Source organism: Rhipicephalus sanguineus, chromosome 2 (genome assembly GCF_013339695.2).
Source record: "Rhipicephalus sanguineus isolate Rsan-2018 chromosome 2, BIME_Rsan_1.4, whole genome shotgun sequence".
Lineage (NCBI taxonomy): Eukaryota > Metazoa > Arthropoda > Arachnida > Ixodida > Ixodidae > Rhipicephalus > Rhipicephalus sanguineus.
Genome location: NC_051177.1, coordinates 7,902,460 through 7,919,105, shown reverse-complemented (window position 1 = coordinate 7,919,105; position 16,646 = coordinate 7,902,460). Strand labels below are relative to the sequence as shown.

General features: G+C 49.7%; 1 protein-coding gene across 1 annotated transcript in view; it reads right to left on the bottom strand.

Moving 5' to 3' along the window:
• Nucleotides 1-251: 251 nt before the first annotated feature.
• Nucleotides 252-16,646, bottom strand: part of LOC119381037 (Bardet-Biedl syndrome 7 protein homolog) — a 793,778-nt gene continuing 777,383 nt past the window's right edge. Inside the window, exon 19 of the mRNA XM_049412187.1 lies at nt 252-440. Coding sequence (XP_049268144.1) covers nt 304-440 — 137 coding nt within the window. The 3' untranslated portion in view covers nt 252-303. The remainder of the gene's footprint in view (nt 441-16,646) is intronic.

The following is a 16,646-nucleotide window of genomic DNA, read 5'->3' as shown; positions in this document are numbered from 1 at the left end:
GACAAGCAGAACGACCAACTCTGGGCCTTCCGGCAAGCCGAAGGTGCCGCCCGGGTCCAAGGACTTCGATCCGTCAACTGACGCCATCATCATCGACGGAGGGTGGGACAGGACAAGGGTTCATCCCCTCTTCCCCGCCTCACCCGAAGAAAACTGCCGGACTTTTAATAAAGTTTATTCATTCATTCAGCACTCGTTGAAAAAAGCTTTCTGCAGTGCCTGTGCAAATTTATGGCATTCGACTTCTTTCATGTGAAATAGGTTGACCAAGACCTGCATGAAATTCCTGTGCGCTGGCGAAGATTATGCATTGTTGTTGAAAAAGGCGACTAGCGAACTGAAATCGTAGTGGTCGAGCACTTGGAGCAGCGCAGGAACTTTGCTCTTCACGTTGGTTCCTTTAAATTTGTAGACGTCGATGTAGAGGTCGGTGATCATTCCTGCGTTGGAAAAATGAGTGACCAGTCTCTAAAGAGCTCCGCATATTCCCTTCATCTTTTAAAAAAATCAGCTGCGAAATTCATTTATGCATTAACAGAGTGAGTGAAGTAGCTGGAACAGAACGTGGCTAGAATGGCACACAGCGCCTTGCTTACTCCGTCCCTGTTTATGTGTGTGCTACTTAAGGCAAAGTAGTAATTATTTATGCCACTGTTACAAGAGCGAATAGCCAGCGTCAGTAGACAGGTACGTGACCAACACCAGTCAGCATTTATGCAAGTGGCCGTGACGAGTACCGAACTCACTGAAAGAGGACATTGACCCACTAATAGTAACACGGAAGAAGTATAGAACAAAACTAAATGTAAAAATTAGTCAGCTATGTAACACTTCCACGAGTAAAATATGGCAACATCGAATTGTATTACTGGTAATATAGATTTTTGGGCAAGCAGTTTATTTGCTATAAATATCGCCATAGCGCTGAGAAGATAGAATGGCGCTCGTCCTGTCGTCTTTCACGTTCTGTCGTTTCAGCGCTATGCCGTCACTTGTAGTGCTGGGCTAAAGCACTGATGCGGGATACGCAAGTCTGGTCGTGGCACGTTTAAGCGAAGAGCAGACGCCACCACACGAAACTAGACCATCTACCATTAGAACACATCGTCACTGTAAGAGTGACAGTGACAACGCTGAACTTTCATAGAATGTGCTTGTAGTCGTATTGCTATTTGTGTCCCAAATACGATAGTATAGCAAACAATTACGTCACCTCCGAACGCGTTGAAAATTCCATTCATTCGTTAGTTTTAGTCTGTACAACTGAGCAAACAGAATTTCTTCCTAGCGAAAGCAAACTACAAAATTAGAATACATTTTACCATTTAAAAATCTGGTTCTTCTTGATGATGGTACGAAAAAAAAAACAATATACAGCCGATATATTCTAGGTGCAAGGCTCACAAGACTGCAGTAGTTTAGCGCATGGCTCCACACCATTTTCGTCCAAGCTACAAAAATCGCCGGCTGTAAGATTACCCGACCGCGGAGAAGCGCCATGACGTTCCGATTAAGGCTTAGGTCGAGAGTTAGTGTGGTTTAAGGCCCGAGTTAAATTGGTGAATTACAAGAGATTGCTAGTGGTTTCATGAATAACAGTGGCGACCTCGCCTACGACCTGGTAATAGCCAAAACAACGGGGGAGGAGTTCTTCGCATAGAAGACGATGTGACAAGAAGCTGAGGAAGACAATCGAACCAGTAGCGAAGTGCGCCTCTCGATGTCTCAAGCATAGGCAGTGAATGACTCAGAGCGAGGATGGTGAGCTCGCTCGCTATATTCTCCATCCTCGATCTTTCCTCCTCCTTCATTGCCAAGGAGGAGGTTTAAAGGTGAACAGCAGCTGTGTCTTGAGCATCATACGCAAAGGCTACAAGAGCTAGGTCCCAGTCACAGTGGTCCTCGGACACGTACAGTCGTGAGCATGGGTAGGCAAAAATATTCGAACTCATTCAGACTCACTCAAGGAATATATATTGCTCTGAGAGCTCACTCAGACTCAGACTAACCAAAATTTTCCTCAACCGGTCTCACTCGGACTCAGGCTCTAATTTTTTTCTTGACCGGAATCACTCAGACTCAAACTCACCAACATATTGCTCAGCCGGACTCACTCACACTCACGGCTTCACCCGAGTCTGAGTGAGCCCTAGTGAGCCCACTCACGAGACCGCTGGCATAAAATTAGCCTTTCCGATCATGGTGTGAATGCTCTTTAACGCCAATATCTCACATCATCGGTGCTCTACGATACGACCTTTGATCTTGTATCTTCAAATACGAGTTACGAGTGATTGCAATCCAGCAAAAATGTTTCCATGAAATATGCGATACACACAAGCTATTTCTATCAAGAACGTCCGGCGAAAGAATTTGCGGGGGTAGGTCATGGCACCCCCCCCCCCCCTCTACTCAGCCTCTGCTCAATAAACATTGAGGTGGCGCATGAATGCTAGTGCACTGGGGCATGTGTGAATAGATTTCAGTACAAAAGTAAGCTGATGTAAGGCTGGCACTAATGCTGATAAGTGAGTAGATAGGACCATAGGTCGGCAATAAAAAGCGTAGCTCACTCAGACTCACTCAAGAAATATATTTTGCGCTTAGGGCTCACTCGGACTCAGACCCGCAAATATTTTCGTCAACCGGACTCGCTCAGATTAAGACTCGCTGAAATTCTCCTCAACCGGACTAACTTGGACTCCAACTCACCAAAATATTACTCAGCCGGACTCGCTCAGACTGAGACTCACGGCTCGATCTGTGTCTGAGTCTGTCTGGTGAGTCCACTCGTGTGTGAGTTTGCCTACCTATGGTCGTGAGCAATATGAAAGTATAAACACTGCAATTGCCTTTTGTAGGTCATAGCGGCTAAATGCAGTTGGCGAACGCAAAAGTCTTCCCGACACACATTTCTCGAGCGGAAGGGTATCTCTTGAAATTGAGTACGTTCCATTTATATCGGTACATTACAAGTAATATCAGGCAAGCATTTCTCTCAGCGCACCGTCCAAGCGTTCTGGGAAGTTCTTTATCTGTGGATGGTAGTGAAGTTGTGATAGGTCATGCAAGAATGTAACTCCCGACTAGTTAAGAGAAGCAGCAGCGGTCAATGGCTGTCGAGGAGTGCCACGGCAGGGAATGACGTCATGATGAATGAAATCGGGTACGTCACTAGCGGAGTTGGTGGGGAGTGCTCGTGCGACAGCATACACGCTGACTAATTGGTAGCGACAGCAATCCATTCATTACAACTGTCTGAAAAGGAGAAAGCTTCTAGAAGATTGACACGAAAGAATGGCTCATGGGTGGTGTGAATTGGCTAAGAAACAGGCACAATTTTGCCTAGCTTCGTACCATCGCCTACGCCCTCGAATATTCGGGAGTTTAAAAGCATTTTTCAGCAAGTGTTCCTATTTCAGACGACGGGCTGAGAAATCTACGACATTGATGTCTCTCTGTTCAGCTATAAGAGCGAGCTGCTTGGCGTCCCCACATTGAGACATTTCCTTTGTGATCTTTTTCATATGCCGACCTTTGCCTGCAGTTTCGTAGACTTGGGTCATACTAGGGTTGTGCGAATATTCGAAACTTTCGAATAACTAATCGAAAGAGCTATACTAGATTTGGTACTCGAATCCAACGGTACATATTCGCAATACCGAATATTTTTCGAATAATCAGCAACGAAGAAAAATGCCCGAAGGAAGGAGACGTTGGAACAGCGAGGGGTAACTTTTCATGTTTTCATCATCGAGTGTCGCAGATGCATGCAGCCCATGTACTTACGGAACTATCAACGCTATATTGATCACTGGAACAAAACATGTTTGCCTAAAACTCCAGCGTCGCAGAAGTGACAGTGCCACAAGTTCACTATCTTCGCCACGACATTCGTGATCATGCTAATGCATTAAAATTGCATAATATTCATGTATCGCTTTTATTTAATGAATACTGGAGTCACTGCTATACTTCATCCTGCAGATACGCTTCATACAAGCTTGCTTCAGTTTAATAATCGTGGTATTTTTTGGGTTAAACGTCATCGTAATGTTCCTTTGTTAAAGCTTGTGAATGGTTGTTCCAAATAAAATGTCAATTCTTGGGCTTTTTTGAAAAGATTAACCTTACCAGTGTAGGGCTGCTTTGAAAATGGTTGACTTACTATTCGAAAACCATTTGAACATTATTCGATTTGTATTCGTATTCGATTCGGTGTCATCACTATTCTATTTGTATTCGATTCGGTTCTAAAATTCCCTATACGCGCACCGCTAGTCACTACCAAACATGTTTCCGCACATCCTATAAAACCATTTTCAGGCCATTTCTTAGATTACAGTGTCTGGCTTGGAGCTGGTGAGTTTTGTTTCACTTGCCAAATGTCCCTGCGCAAATTCTCGCGTGGAGTGAAGGCCCTACGTAAATATCGCGAGTGGATGAGCAGATATGTTTATCCAATTACCTATATATACTCCATCTCACAAGTAATATGCAGCCCTGCCAAAACAACGTGCTGTAAGCAAGTCACAAGCTTAATCGCAAATGAAGCTGTCTGGTTGTTAAGAAGATTCATACTCTTGAGACATGGGCAAAAGCGGAGTGCTTTGCAGAAACCTCCTTTGTTACTCCTGTATTTTAAGCCTTTTAGGTAATCTTCCGGAAAGGTGCTCACGCACATTAACACACGACAAAGGAGTATTTTCCTCCCAGCAATGTTCCTTTGAGCACTTTTCGAATAGAAACTCTCGAATACAGCGTGCACAACTCATCAATGCAGCTAAAGTGGCTGCTTGGGCGAGTTGGTACGACGTATTGGAGGGAAACAGCGCGAAAGACGAAGAACCAGGCAGAGGAGGACAACAGCGCTGTTTGGGTCCTTCTCTGCCTGGTCCTTCGTCTGTCGCGCTGTCTGCCTCCAATATGTCATCAATGCACCTTTACAGCGAAGGCTCGCGGGTGCCTCATAGTCCCAAGGAGGGGGGCACGCGATTGGACGGGGCGCGAGGAATGAAAAACCAAGTTCGGGGATTTGGAGCCAGCCATTGCGTATTAAAGACGTGCTGTACAGGTACGGCCACGTGTCCTTGTTTATCAAAGAGAAAGCCTTAAATGGCCCCACTGTGGATGGCCCGTTAAGCGCAAAAATCGACCGTCGGCATCGGGGCCATCGGCGTGAACACGAGCAATGAAAAACAAAATAATCATCACGCGCTGACATCACCATACTACGTCATCGTGACGTTTCAGATCGTCAAAATCCGTGAAGTCACCATGGCGTCACGTAACGTAGCACCGCAGATGACGTCATCGCATGGTCAAAGGAGGGCTGAATACGGATGCTTTGCAAAAGCACGTTAGTTGCCTTACGGAGGAAGGCATCAATGCATCGGCTGAGAAGGCGATTGGTTTCGCCTTCGAATCGCTTTAGGCGATCGCCATGGGGACCCTTGTAAATCTTTACATTGCCATGAAACACGGAGCTGGTCCTTTCTTGAAAACGATGACTTCGTGAGAGCTTCTTCGGAAGGTGCGTGTCAGGGCTCACAATATGTTACGCTCGTGGCTACTTCAGTACCCCGACGCCCAGGCGCGCGAGGTCAAGTCAGTGTTTTGAATACCAAGAAAGCTGAGATTCTGGAGCTAGACAAATAAATTCATCACCGAAGATGAGGCTGTTGACAGCTAACTTGGGGGTGCTACCGAATGCTATGACAAAATCCTGTCCGCGATCGCTGACGCGTCGTTCTTGTCTCACTGTGAGTAGTCGACTCAGCTCAGTGACCCCTCTACGAACGGACATAGTAACGATCGTCAGCGTCAGGTCTGCAATTACAACTATGATTAAACGGTGTGTTTGGGGAGACAAGAATAGGAGGAAACGCTAATTTGTGGTCTCGGACTTTTCAGCGTGCATGGGTTAGACCCGAAGTTTACATCAGAATATTCGCGTGACTTCATGTTGCCATTTTTAGGATCGGTTATTAAGTCCCATCATGTTCGTTGGTTCTACCAGCTTAAGGCTCAGAAGCCACTGCTCAATTATGCATCCATACATACGAACATGATTAAAATGGGGATCGGTCCGCCGCGTTGGTGTAGCGGTTACGGTGCTCGGCTGCTGACCCGAAGCCGCGGGTTCGATCCCGGCCACGGCGGTCGCGTTTCGATTGAGGCCAAATGCTGGAGGCCCGTGTACAGTGCGATGTCAGTGCACGCTAAAGAACACCAGGTGGCCTAAAGTTCCGAAGCCCTCCACTACGGCGTCCCTCATAATCCTATCATGCTTTTGGAACGTAAAACTATATATTTTATATTCAAATGGGGATCGCTTTCACCGCCTTGCGAGCAGCGCTGGAAAAATCGTGCGTTCTCAAAATGAATTCCAAAAGCAGGCAGAAAAGCAAAGGTACGGTGTGTGTGCCTGCTACGCGACATACACAGCTTGCCAGATCGTTGCACGTGTGATAAAGGAAAATGCCAGCGTGTGGCAGCAAGCTGGCGAAATATGTGAACAAGTGTGCTGTTGTGCCACACGCTCACGGCCTTTCTCATGGTCTGAAGAAAATCGGGACAAAACACAGGTAAAGCATTTCTTAGCGAACCAAAGGCACTTTGACCATTTCTATCTACGTGTCTATCTAGCCACCTACGTCTGGGCACTCTCGTGATCGTCTCATTGATATTGTCACGTGGTCGTGACGCTGACGAAGGAGGCAGGCGGCGTGTCAAAAATGAAACTTTTTAGATGCGAAGCATCTTATGGCGGAGTTCAATCCGGTGGTGGTGTGCGGCGTGACCACCCCTACTGCTCATGCGCGTACCCTCTCCACACACCTCCTCTACCACTTTCTCCCTCTCCGCTCCCTCTCTCCCTCTTCCCTACCCCTCACCTCACCCCTTCTCTCTCTCCTCCTCTCTCCACTTCACCTCCCCATCTCCCCTTCCCTCTCTCCTCCCCCTTTCCACTTCCCCTCTGAAACGCGGGCTCGACATGCCGAAACGCTGCTTCGCATCGCCTCATGGTCCCCTTTAGCGGAGATGGTGTGATTATTTTATTTGGACGAACTTGTGGCCGCGAAATGAAAACTCAAACTACAGCAATACACGCTGTACACTGATATCGGCGAGCTGGGCGTCGGCCGTCGACAAACTGGCAAGCGGTGAAGCGCGTCGGCAGTTGTACACGTGCCGTCGAATATTCCAGCGTTATCGCTGGTTGTCGCGCAAGAGAACAGCTCTAGTGTTCGCTTCTTGCGCGAAATCTTAACAAAAAGATCTACAATCAGATCTACAATAAGCTTCTCGAACAATGATGCGCGGTTTCCGCTGAGCGCTGCTGACTATCTTTGTGGGCGAAAACCGAATACAGCAAAAGTGATAAGAAGAAACGCACGCGGCAATATGACACCAAAATTTCCATGAGAGGTCATTAGGGCATGATGAACAGGTAATTACATGAATGGCGTGAGATACGTGTCGCGTAAATCATGGAACACTTTTCTTCAATCACGTGTGGCACTTACCCGTATACCACGACCCATGGAATGCGGATATGAGCCACAGGTGATTCGCAGTTTGCATCAACCCAGGAACGGCGATAACGTACGTTAAAAAAATCTTTCCGCGATCGCGTTATGGAGCTTGTGTCGCAGAATATGCGGGGCAGGCGTAGGCAGCGTTGTCGGTGCGCGAAATAAGATTGAAAATCACGGCGGTACAGGCCACCAATCGCCTAGTGCTTCAGACGACTTTTTTCCGCGCCAGCTAAGCTTTTCAAAGTGCAACCCTGTAAGTAAAAAGCAAGAAGGTGTGAGTGCGTCACAAAAGAGCGAGTGCGACATCCAGCACAGGAACAAATATCAGTAGCTTGCGAAGTCGGCGGGGTTCACCACGTGCCATTAACGCGTAGGAAATGCATAGCTGAAAGTTGAAGATGAATTAACGCGCTATTAACGGAGCATGAGCGATCGCGTTCTAACGGCTTTGCATTTGCCAGCCCACTGCAGTTAGTGCGGTTGCGGGGCGGCTTTCGACGACGCGACAGTTTTGTATAAGAGAAGCGAATTCTTTAGGCTTTTCAAGAGAAATTGGGAGGGGTGTATCAGCCAGCCATCGATGAGTCTGACTTAGAATTAAGGAGCGTGTATATTTGAGCCTTACGTGCTGCAGAACTGGCTGACGTGTGGTTGTTTAAAAGGCCGATCAGATGACTTCAATGAGCGAGGTTGTTGGCCTCTTTCGTTGTGTCCCGTCCTGCCGAGAAGTTTGACGAAGATGAGCGCACACCAACGCGCCCATCTTTCTACGCTGCTTACAAATCGAGATGATTTTGTAAACAACCACGTGGCCGACATTTCCATCTCACAAATCCCGACGAGTGGACGTATTGCAACAACGGCGATCTTATCACGCGCGGGCTGGCGTCGTCACTATGTCCGCCGTATATATATATATATATATATATATTGTAGAGAAGCATTGGAACGTTGTAATGGGCCGTCCTCTTCAGCGCCTTCTAGTGGGTCGCCCTCTTCGCCTCTTCTCGGAGAGCACGCCCCTCGTGCTCGTGCTCGTGAGAGTCTGCGCTTCGTCGTGACTGTCGTGCATCGTCGCCGTCAAACCAGCCGTCAATAAACGCCTTTACAAAGTGGTGGAGAGTGCTGTACCGTCACCACAACTTCGGTCTCCATTCGATGCCCCTGGAGCTCCGATCCCGTACCGTGCCATCTACCATGCCGCAAGACGCTGCTCTGCAAACGCCGCCCCCTGCCCCGACCGCTTGTCCCGGTGTCCCCCGTATCCGCGACCCTCCTGTCTTCACCGGCGCGGATGGCACCGACGTCGAGGACTGGCTCGCGATCTACGAGCGTGTGAGTGTCCCCAATAAATGGGACGAAGCAGGCAAGCTGACCAACTTGGTTTTCTACCTCGCGGGTGTGGCAGGCATGTGGTACAACAACCATGCATCCGATTTCCCGACGTGGTCCGATTTCAAGACCGCCATCGTCAACGTGTTTGGCCGCCCTGCCGTTCGTAAGCTTCAAGCCGAACAGCGCTTACGTGAACGAGCTCAGCAGGCAGGGGAATCGTTCACGAGCTACATCGAGGACATCCTTGACCTGTGCAAGAAAGCCGACGCGAGCATGTCGGAGTCTGACAGAATCAGGAATGTTCTGAAAGGCATCGACGACCATGCCTTCACCATGCTGCTGGCCAAAAACCCTCGCACAGTGGCAGAGGTCATTACCCTGTGCCAAAGCTACGAGGAGCTGCGCCGGCAGCGCTTGATGACCCGTCGACCGCCATCACGCGATGCTGATCTCGCAGGCTTGTCGGCAATTCCTGACCACTCCACCTTGCTCGCCGAAATCAAGTCGTTCGTGCGTGAGGAAATTGCCCGCCAGGTCTCTCTACTGGCTTTCACTCCGCCGCAGCATGTTGACCAGCCGCCAACTACCCTTCTGCCTCCTCTCCGCCGAGCGATTCAGCAAGAAATCGCGGAGGTCATTCCCGAATACCACCAGCCGCCTCTAGTGCCTGCACCACTAAGCTACGCGCAAGCTGTAGCCAGGCCGCCCCCAGCGATTCCTGTGACTGGCCCGCGGAGTTACGCCGAAGCCGTCGTCGGACCACAGGCCTTCGACGCGGCTGTGCCGCCTACATACGTCGACGTCGTCCCCAGGCCCCGACTGCTGCCCACAACGCACCCATATCAGCAGCCGCCTCGTCCATCCCGTTCTGCGACATGGATGGGACCCGCGAACCGCTGGCGCACTTCCGACAACCGCCCCATTTGCTTTGCGTGCGGTTGCGCCGGTCACGTCGCACGTTACTGCAATCGCGTGCAGCCGCCTCGGGTCGCATCAACCCTGACCAGCTCATCAAGCAGCCCTTACTATGACCAAGCGCCGCCTATGTCACCGACGTCCCGCCCCGCACCATCTACCCGCCGTTCACCGTCTCCACGACGTCGCTCACTGTCGCCGATGCGGCCACGTTCGGGCTCACGCGACCAGGAAAACTAGTTGTCGCAGTCCACGAGGCAAGGGCTGCGACGCTATCGAACTGCGAAAGCCCTCAGCGAAGCCCCTCGAACGTGATTGACGTATTTGTGGACAGTGTTCGCGCATCTGCCCTTATCGACACTGGAGCCGCCGTATCCGTTATGGACGCCAAGTTTAGCCGACTACTGCGAAAAGTGACGACGCCGCTTTCCGGGCTCTCCCTCCGTACAGCCAGCGCCCAAAGTATTCACCCAACAGCGGTGTGCACAGCTCGCGTCATTATTCAGGATGCTCTGTACGCCGTCGAATTGATCATAATTCCTGCCTGCTCTCACGACGTCATCCTAGGATGGGATTTTCTCTCCCGCCATGACGCCGTCATTCATTGCGCACCAGCCGAAATAGAGCTCTCACCATTCTCTGAATTGGCGCCGGCAGACAGTCCATCGGCTGCGGGCAAGGTACTTGTCAAAGACGACACCAAGGTGCCTGCAAACTCGTCGACGGCGGTGTCAGTGTACTGCGCCAGTGTTTCCGACACCGTTGCACTTCTCTCGCCATCTGACCGTGTTTGCACGAGGAAAGGCATGCTGGTGCCTTTCGCGACCGTGCAAGTCACTCAGGGCAGTACGTCAATTTTTGTTATCAACCCATCTCCGTACAGTGTTACGTTGGTCCGAGGGGAATGTCTCGGCAGCGTGGAACCCCTCGAAGACGCACAAGTTATGGACGAACCAGATGAAATGCACTGCCACAGTTCCAGTACGCTCGGCGCTCTTTCGACGTCTGGTTCATCACCCGCTGATGTCTTTGGTTCCTCCATTGCTGACGACCTTACACCGGTCCAGCGCTCCCAGCTTCTGGGCCTATTGGACGAATTTCGCTCTTCTTTCGATGTCGCTCAAACTTCTCTCGGCCGCACTTCCGCCGTTACGCATCGCATCGACACTGGCGCCCAGCCGCCACTGCGGCAACGTCCATATCGCGTATCTCCCACAGAACGCCGTGTAATCAACGAGCAAGTCGACGACATGCTTCGACGAGATGTTATTCGACCTTCTAACAGCCCCTGGGCGTCTCCTGTCGTTCTTGTTGCGAAGAAGGACGGTTCTGTGCGGTTCTGTGTGGACTACCGACGACTCAACAAGATCACTCGTAAGGACGTGTATCCACTACCGCGAATAGACGACGCGATTGACAGCCTGCAAGGAGCAGAATTCTTTTCATCTCTCGATTTGCGCTCAGGGTACTGGCAAGTACCCATGGCTGATGACGCTCGACCGAAGACCGCCTTTGTCACGCCCGACGGCTTGTACGAATTCAACGTCATGCCGTTTGGTTTGTGTAATGCGCCCGCCACCTTTGAGCGCATGATGGATACCGTTCTGCGCAACCTGAAATGGCACACGTGCTTGTGCTACCTCGACGACGTCGTTGTTTTCGCTCCGGACTTCTCCACGCATCTTCAACGCCTGCGGCATGTTTTGATGCGTTTGAGCGACGCCGGTCTACAACTGAATCTAAAGAAGTGCCGATTTGCAGCACGGCAGCTGACAATACTCGGTTACGTCGTGTCCAAGGACGGTATTCTTCCCGATCCAGCCAAGCTTCGGGCCGTGACCGAGTTCCCCAAACCTACGTCCGTCAAAGAACTGCGCAGTTTCGTAGGACTGTGTTCCTACTTTCGGCGCTTCATTCGAAACTTCGCGACCGTCATATCGCCGCTGACGAAGCTCCTCGGAAGTAACGGGTCCCTCAATTCATGGTCGTCAGAGTGCGACGACGCTTTCGCGAAGCTCCGTCGTCTGTTGACGTCGCCTCCCATACTACGCCACTACGACCCTACGGCCCCTACAGAGGTGCACACAGACGCCAGCGGTGTTGGCCTTGGCGCTGTCCTTGCGCAGCGCAAACCAGGGTTCCCTGAATATGTCGTGGCATATGCAAGTCGTACGCTCACCAAAGCCGAGACCAATTACACCGTCACCGAAAAGGAATGCCTGGCGATCATCTGGGCCCTTACAAAGTTCCGACCTTATTTGTATGGTCGCCCATTTGATGTCATCACCGACCACCATGCACTCTGCTGGTTGTCATCATTGAAGGATCCATCAGGCCGCCTCGCCCGCTGGGCACTTCGCCTGCAGGACTACGATATCCGCGTGCTGTACCGCAACGGACGCCAGCATGCTGACGCCGACGCACTCTCGCGCTCCCCCTTGCCTGACGACAATACCCACAGCTCAATGTCTCACAATGCCGTTTGTTCCATCGACGTTCACACTGTCGCTACCGAACAGCGCAAGGATCAATGGATCGCTTCACTGCTAGACTTGCTCACTGATCCTTCGGCAACACCATCCACTCGCGCGTTGCGTCGTCAGGCCCACCATTTCGCCATTCGCGACGACCTCCTCCACCGACGCAATTACAACGCCGACGGCCGCCAGTGGCTACTAGTAATACCCCGCAGTCTGCGTTCTGAAATATGCGAATCGTTCCACGCTGATCCGCAGTGTGCGCACTCTGGGGTATCGAAAACATACCACCGCATTCGCCAACGGTACATTTGGCGAGGCATGTACCGCTACGTGCAGAAGTTCGTTCGCTCCTGTATCGATTGTCAGCGCCGCAAAACTTCAACGCACCAGTCACCAGCAGGTCTGCAACCTTTACCTTGCACTGACCGGCCGTTTGGGCGCGTTGGCATCGATTTGTATGGGCCACTCCCTCTGACTTCGGCTGGTAACCGCTGGGCCATCGTCGCTGTAGACCACCTTACGCGATACGCCGAAACTGCCGCCCTCCCAGCGGCTACAGCGCGCGATGTAGCCTCCTTTCTGCTCCGCCGGTTCATGCTGCGCCACGGTCCACCCCAGGAGCTGCTCAGCGATCGAGGCCGTGTCTTCCTGTCGGAAGTCGTCGAAGCCATCCTCAAAGAGTGCAACGTTGTTCACCGCAAAACTACTGCTTACCACCCGCAGACGAATGGGCTCACGGAACGCTTTAACCGCACGCTCGGAGACATGCTCTCGATGTATGTCGCCGCCGATCACACAAATTGGGATTCCATTCTACCTTTCGTCACCTACGCCTACAATACCGCCCCTCAAAGCACCACTGGCTTCTCACCATTTTTCCTATTGTACGGCAGGCACCCATCGCACACAATCGACACAATCCTTCCATACAAGCCGGATCGATCTGAGTGTGCGCCTATTTCTGCCACAGCCAGACTTGCTGAGGAGTGTCGCGAGCTTGCGAAGACCTTTACTACGCAAGACCAAGAGCGGCAGAAAAGCATCCGCGGTGAGACCAACACTTCTGCACCCACGTTCCTACCTGGAGCACTCGTGTGGCTCTCGGTACCTACCACTGCAACTGGCCTCTCTTCGAAACTGCTGCCCAAATACGAAGGCCCCTACCGTGTCGTCGAATGCACATCCCCGGTCAACTACCTGATTGAACCCATCGACCCATCTTCCGACATGCGCCGTCGGGGGCGCGACATCGTCAACGTGGAGCGCCTCAAGCCCTACCATGACCCGCTCATAGTGACCAGCTGCTAGGTCGCCAGACGGCTCCCTTTTCGTACCCGGGGTAATTGTAGAGAAGCATTGGAACGTTGTAATGGGCCGTCCTCTTCAGCGCCTTCTAGTGGGTCGCCCTCTTCGCCTCTTCTCGGAGAGCACGCCCCTCGTGCTCGTGCTCGTGAGAGTCTGCGCTTCGTCGTGACTGTCGTGCATCGTCGCCGTCAAACCAGCCGTCAATAAACGCCTTTACAATATATATATATATATATATATATATATATATATATATATATATATATATATATATATATATATATATATATATATATATATATATATATATATATATATATATATATATGACTTGAGGTGATTGTTATATTCACAGAGCTCATCAGATAACTTTGCTTTTCAAAACTGTTTGTTTTAAGTCAAGGAAGAATCTGTTTAATCACATTTTGAAAATATTACCGTGAAGTTTTAAAAGTACACCCAAAATTAACCTGATCATCTGAGCATTGCATCAGCAAACTTCCCAAGCTTAGTTTGGCGTTTTAGATACGATGAGTATAAAGAACCTGCTATGACTCTAGTACCTTAAATTCTCACTTAATAAACAAAACATGTGGCTGACAAATCAAGGTACTTCGCAGAAGTCTTCAGGATAAACCGAGTTAGAGCCCTCTAGTATGAAGTCTTTCTTAAGTATTATTCAACTCAACTAGGTCGTTGAGCTGAACCACATTGAGCTGGTTGTGTATAGTTATAAGAATATAAATGACTGTGAATTTATATGCTAGGTGTCGTTCCTTGCCCTCCTACTTTTCCCAGCTTGGGCGGGCGGAAAAGCGGTGAAGTGGCCCTTTACTCCTCCCCTCCGGTTCCTCCAAGTTAATAGCCTACGTAAACTGTGTAAGCTCAATTTTTCTTGAAAAAAATGTTCGATTATCACGTTAAACTACCCCGGAAAATTTCCTTCCGTATAGGCCGTTAGCTGTTAATAGGGACTTTTAGCTTGCACGTATATATCTTTACGTTACCGGATACCGGATGGAATCTGCGCATGCGCGAACCTTTACGGAACTTAAACGTTTACGGAACGCAAACTGCTCGCCGGATAGGCTTTACGTTTACTGCCCTATCTCGCAAATCCACCTTCGTTCGTGGCTACTCTCGATATCCGCTTTGCGAAGACTCCAGGCGCCGAGTCGAAGTAAGCCGAATTCGTGCGAGCCCCACTTGCGATCACCTTGTTTCAGCCGGATTACCGAGGCTAGAGAGACCTAGAATACCGAATACGTAAACGTGAGAGGCCTAAAGCCCCCGAGAGGCTGGATAGGTGGCGCCATCTAGCGGGGCCAAGGTGAACCAGACAAGCACAAAATTGTTATTGCAGAGACATCGGGCATTCTAATTCCATTGTAAGTGGCTTGCAGCGGCATAATTAAGAATGAGTTGCCTTTTTAATCATTTTGCCCTCAAAAACACTAAGCGAAAACAAACGTGTCCATGGCTGTGGTTGCACGAAGTGTCACAAGATATCGACACCATCGTCCGGTAACTCGGTATTCCCCCACCACTTTGCGTATACCGGGATACTGCACACGCTAAAAACCTCTGTTATGATTTTGCCGCAGCGGTAATTCAATATTATCTAAATTAAATGTAGTTTAAATGCAGTTATCATCACCATTCAGTCGTTTGAGCAAACGTAAAGGTATACGTTCACGTACGTACGTAAACGTTTACGTATGGCGAGCTAAAACGTTTTTAAAACACGCGTTCCAGTAGCACGGTAACGGTAAAAAGTTACGCACAAGCTAAGAGTCCCTAATGATTGGTCGAAATTTTCTGGGTCATGCTCTCAGAACCTGCTCGTAAAACGACGCAACAAATGACGCGTAAGTGATGCACCGCGTAATTACCACCTACGCATGACTGCGTAAAAAGTAATAATAATGAACTATTTTCAACACGGCGTATTGTTTCTCATTGATTCTTCGCTATTCGTCAAAAATTTTCAATGTGCCATAAAATCGCCTGCTTTTTACGCGACGCCAGAAGTCTGCGAAAACTCGCGGCGTCAAAATGGAGTGTTCACACTAAGCAGCACATTACTATGTTGAACAATAACACCTTTTTTTGGAATAGCCAGACAGTGTCTCTCTCTGAACGTAATTTAACAAGCCTGCCCGCCAATCACATTGGCAGCGGCTGCTTATAGAAGCGGGCGGGATGGATTCATATGTGTATGATAGATAATTTCAGTTATAGTATAACAATGTTGAGCTGTTTTTGTGCGTTTACAACTCTCTGTGAACTCATCGTTGCTGACAGAGAGGTAGAAAGAGAACTAAACATTATTAGGAAGAGACACGCTGCACACTAATCAACTGACAGCAGCTTGGATATAAGCAGCGGCGATGCTATTCATTTTCAAAGAAAGAAGCAAGATTTTCAGATTCAGATTCCTTCATTTCAGCGTTCACCATGAGAACAAATGCTAGGACAGGAGCAAGAGCAAAAACTTTTTTCTTAAAAAAGAGAGCGTTTCATCGGGCTATAAAACGTCTACTGGTTTCCGCCCATATTTGCGTCGCCGATTACATCAATTTCAGGCCAGGCAGAACAAAATAAAATCATGACAGATTGTTGTCATGTTATAGAGCCCCTGCTGAGCGATAGCCTCCTCTGCAATGCTCGAGCGCAAGGCACGCAAGCGTGGAATAGGCAGCCCGCACCGCAGGTAGCCTACAGTGCGGGGTCATGACACACGGACAGTCGTCACAGCAGAATCGTAGGATGAATTTTATTACATAATTACGTTATTGCTGCGTTCAAGTAAAACTTTGCCCGACTTGTTAGTTTCCCAGTCTGCAGCTGACAGCAACTGTCGAAAGTGGAGGGGGGGGGGGGGCTCCGTCCCCATAACATTTCTCAGTGGGGGGGCTGGCGCCCCCCTTGCCAGCCCGGTAGATACGCCTATGGTGGCATGGACCCCTTGGCTTTCAATGCCAGGCCAAATTCCGAATTCCAAGCGCGATGACGTTCTCGACGAAATAAGAAACCCCTATTCGAAACAGTCACGACAGTCTGTGTATAG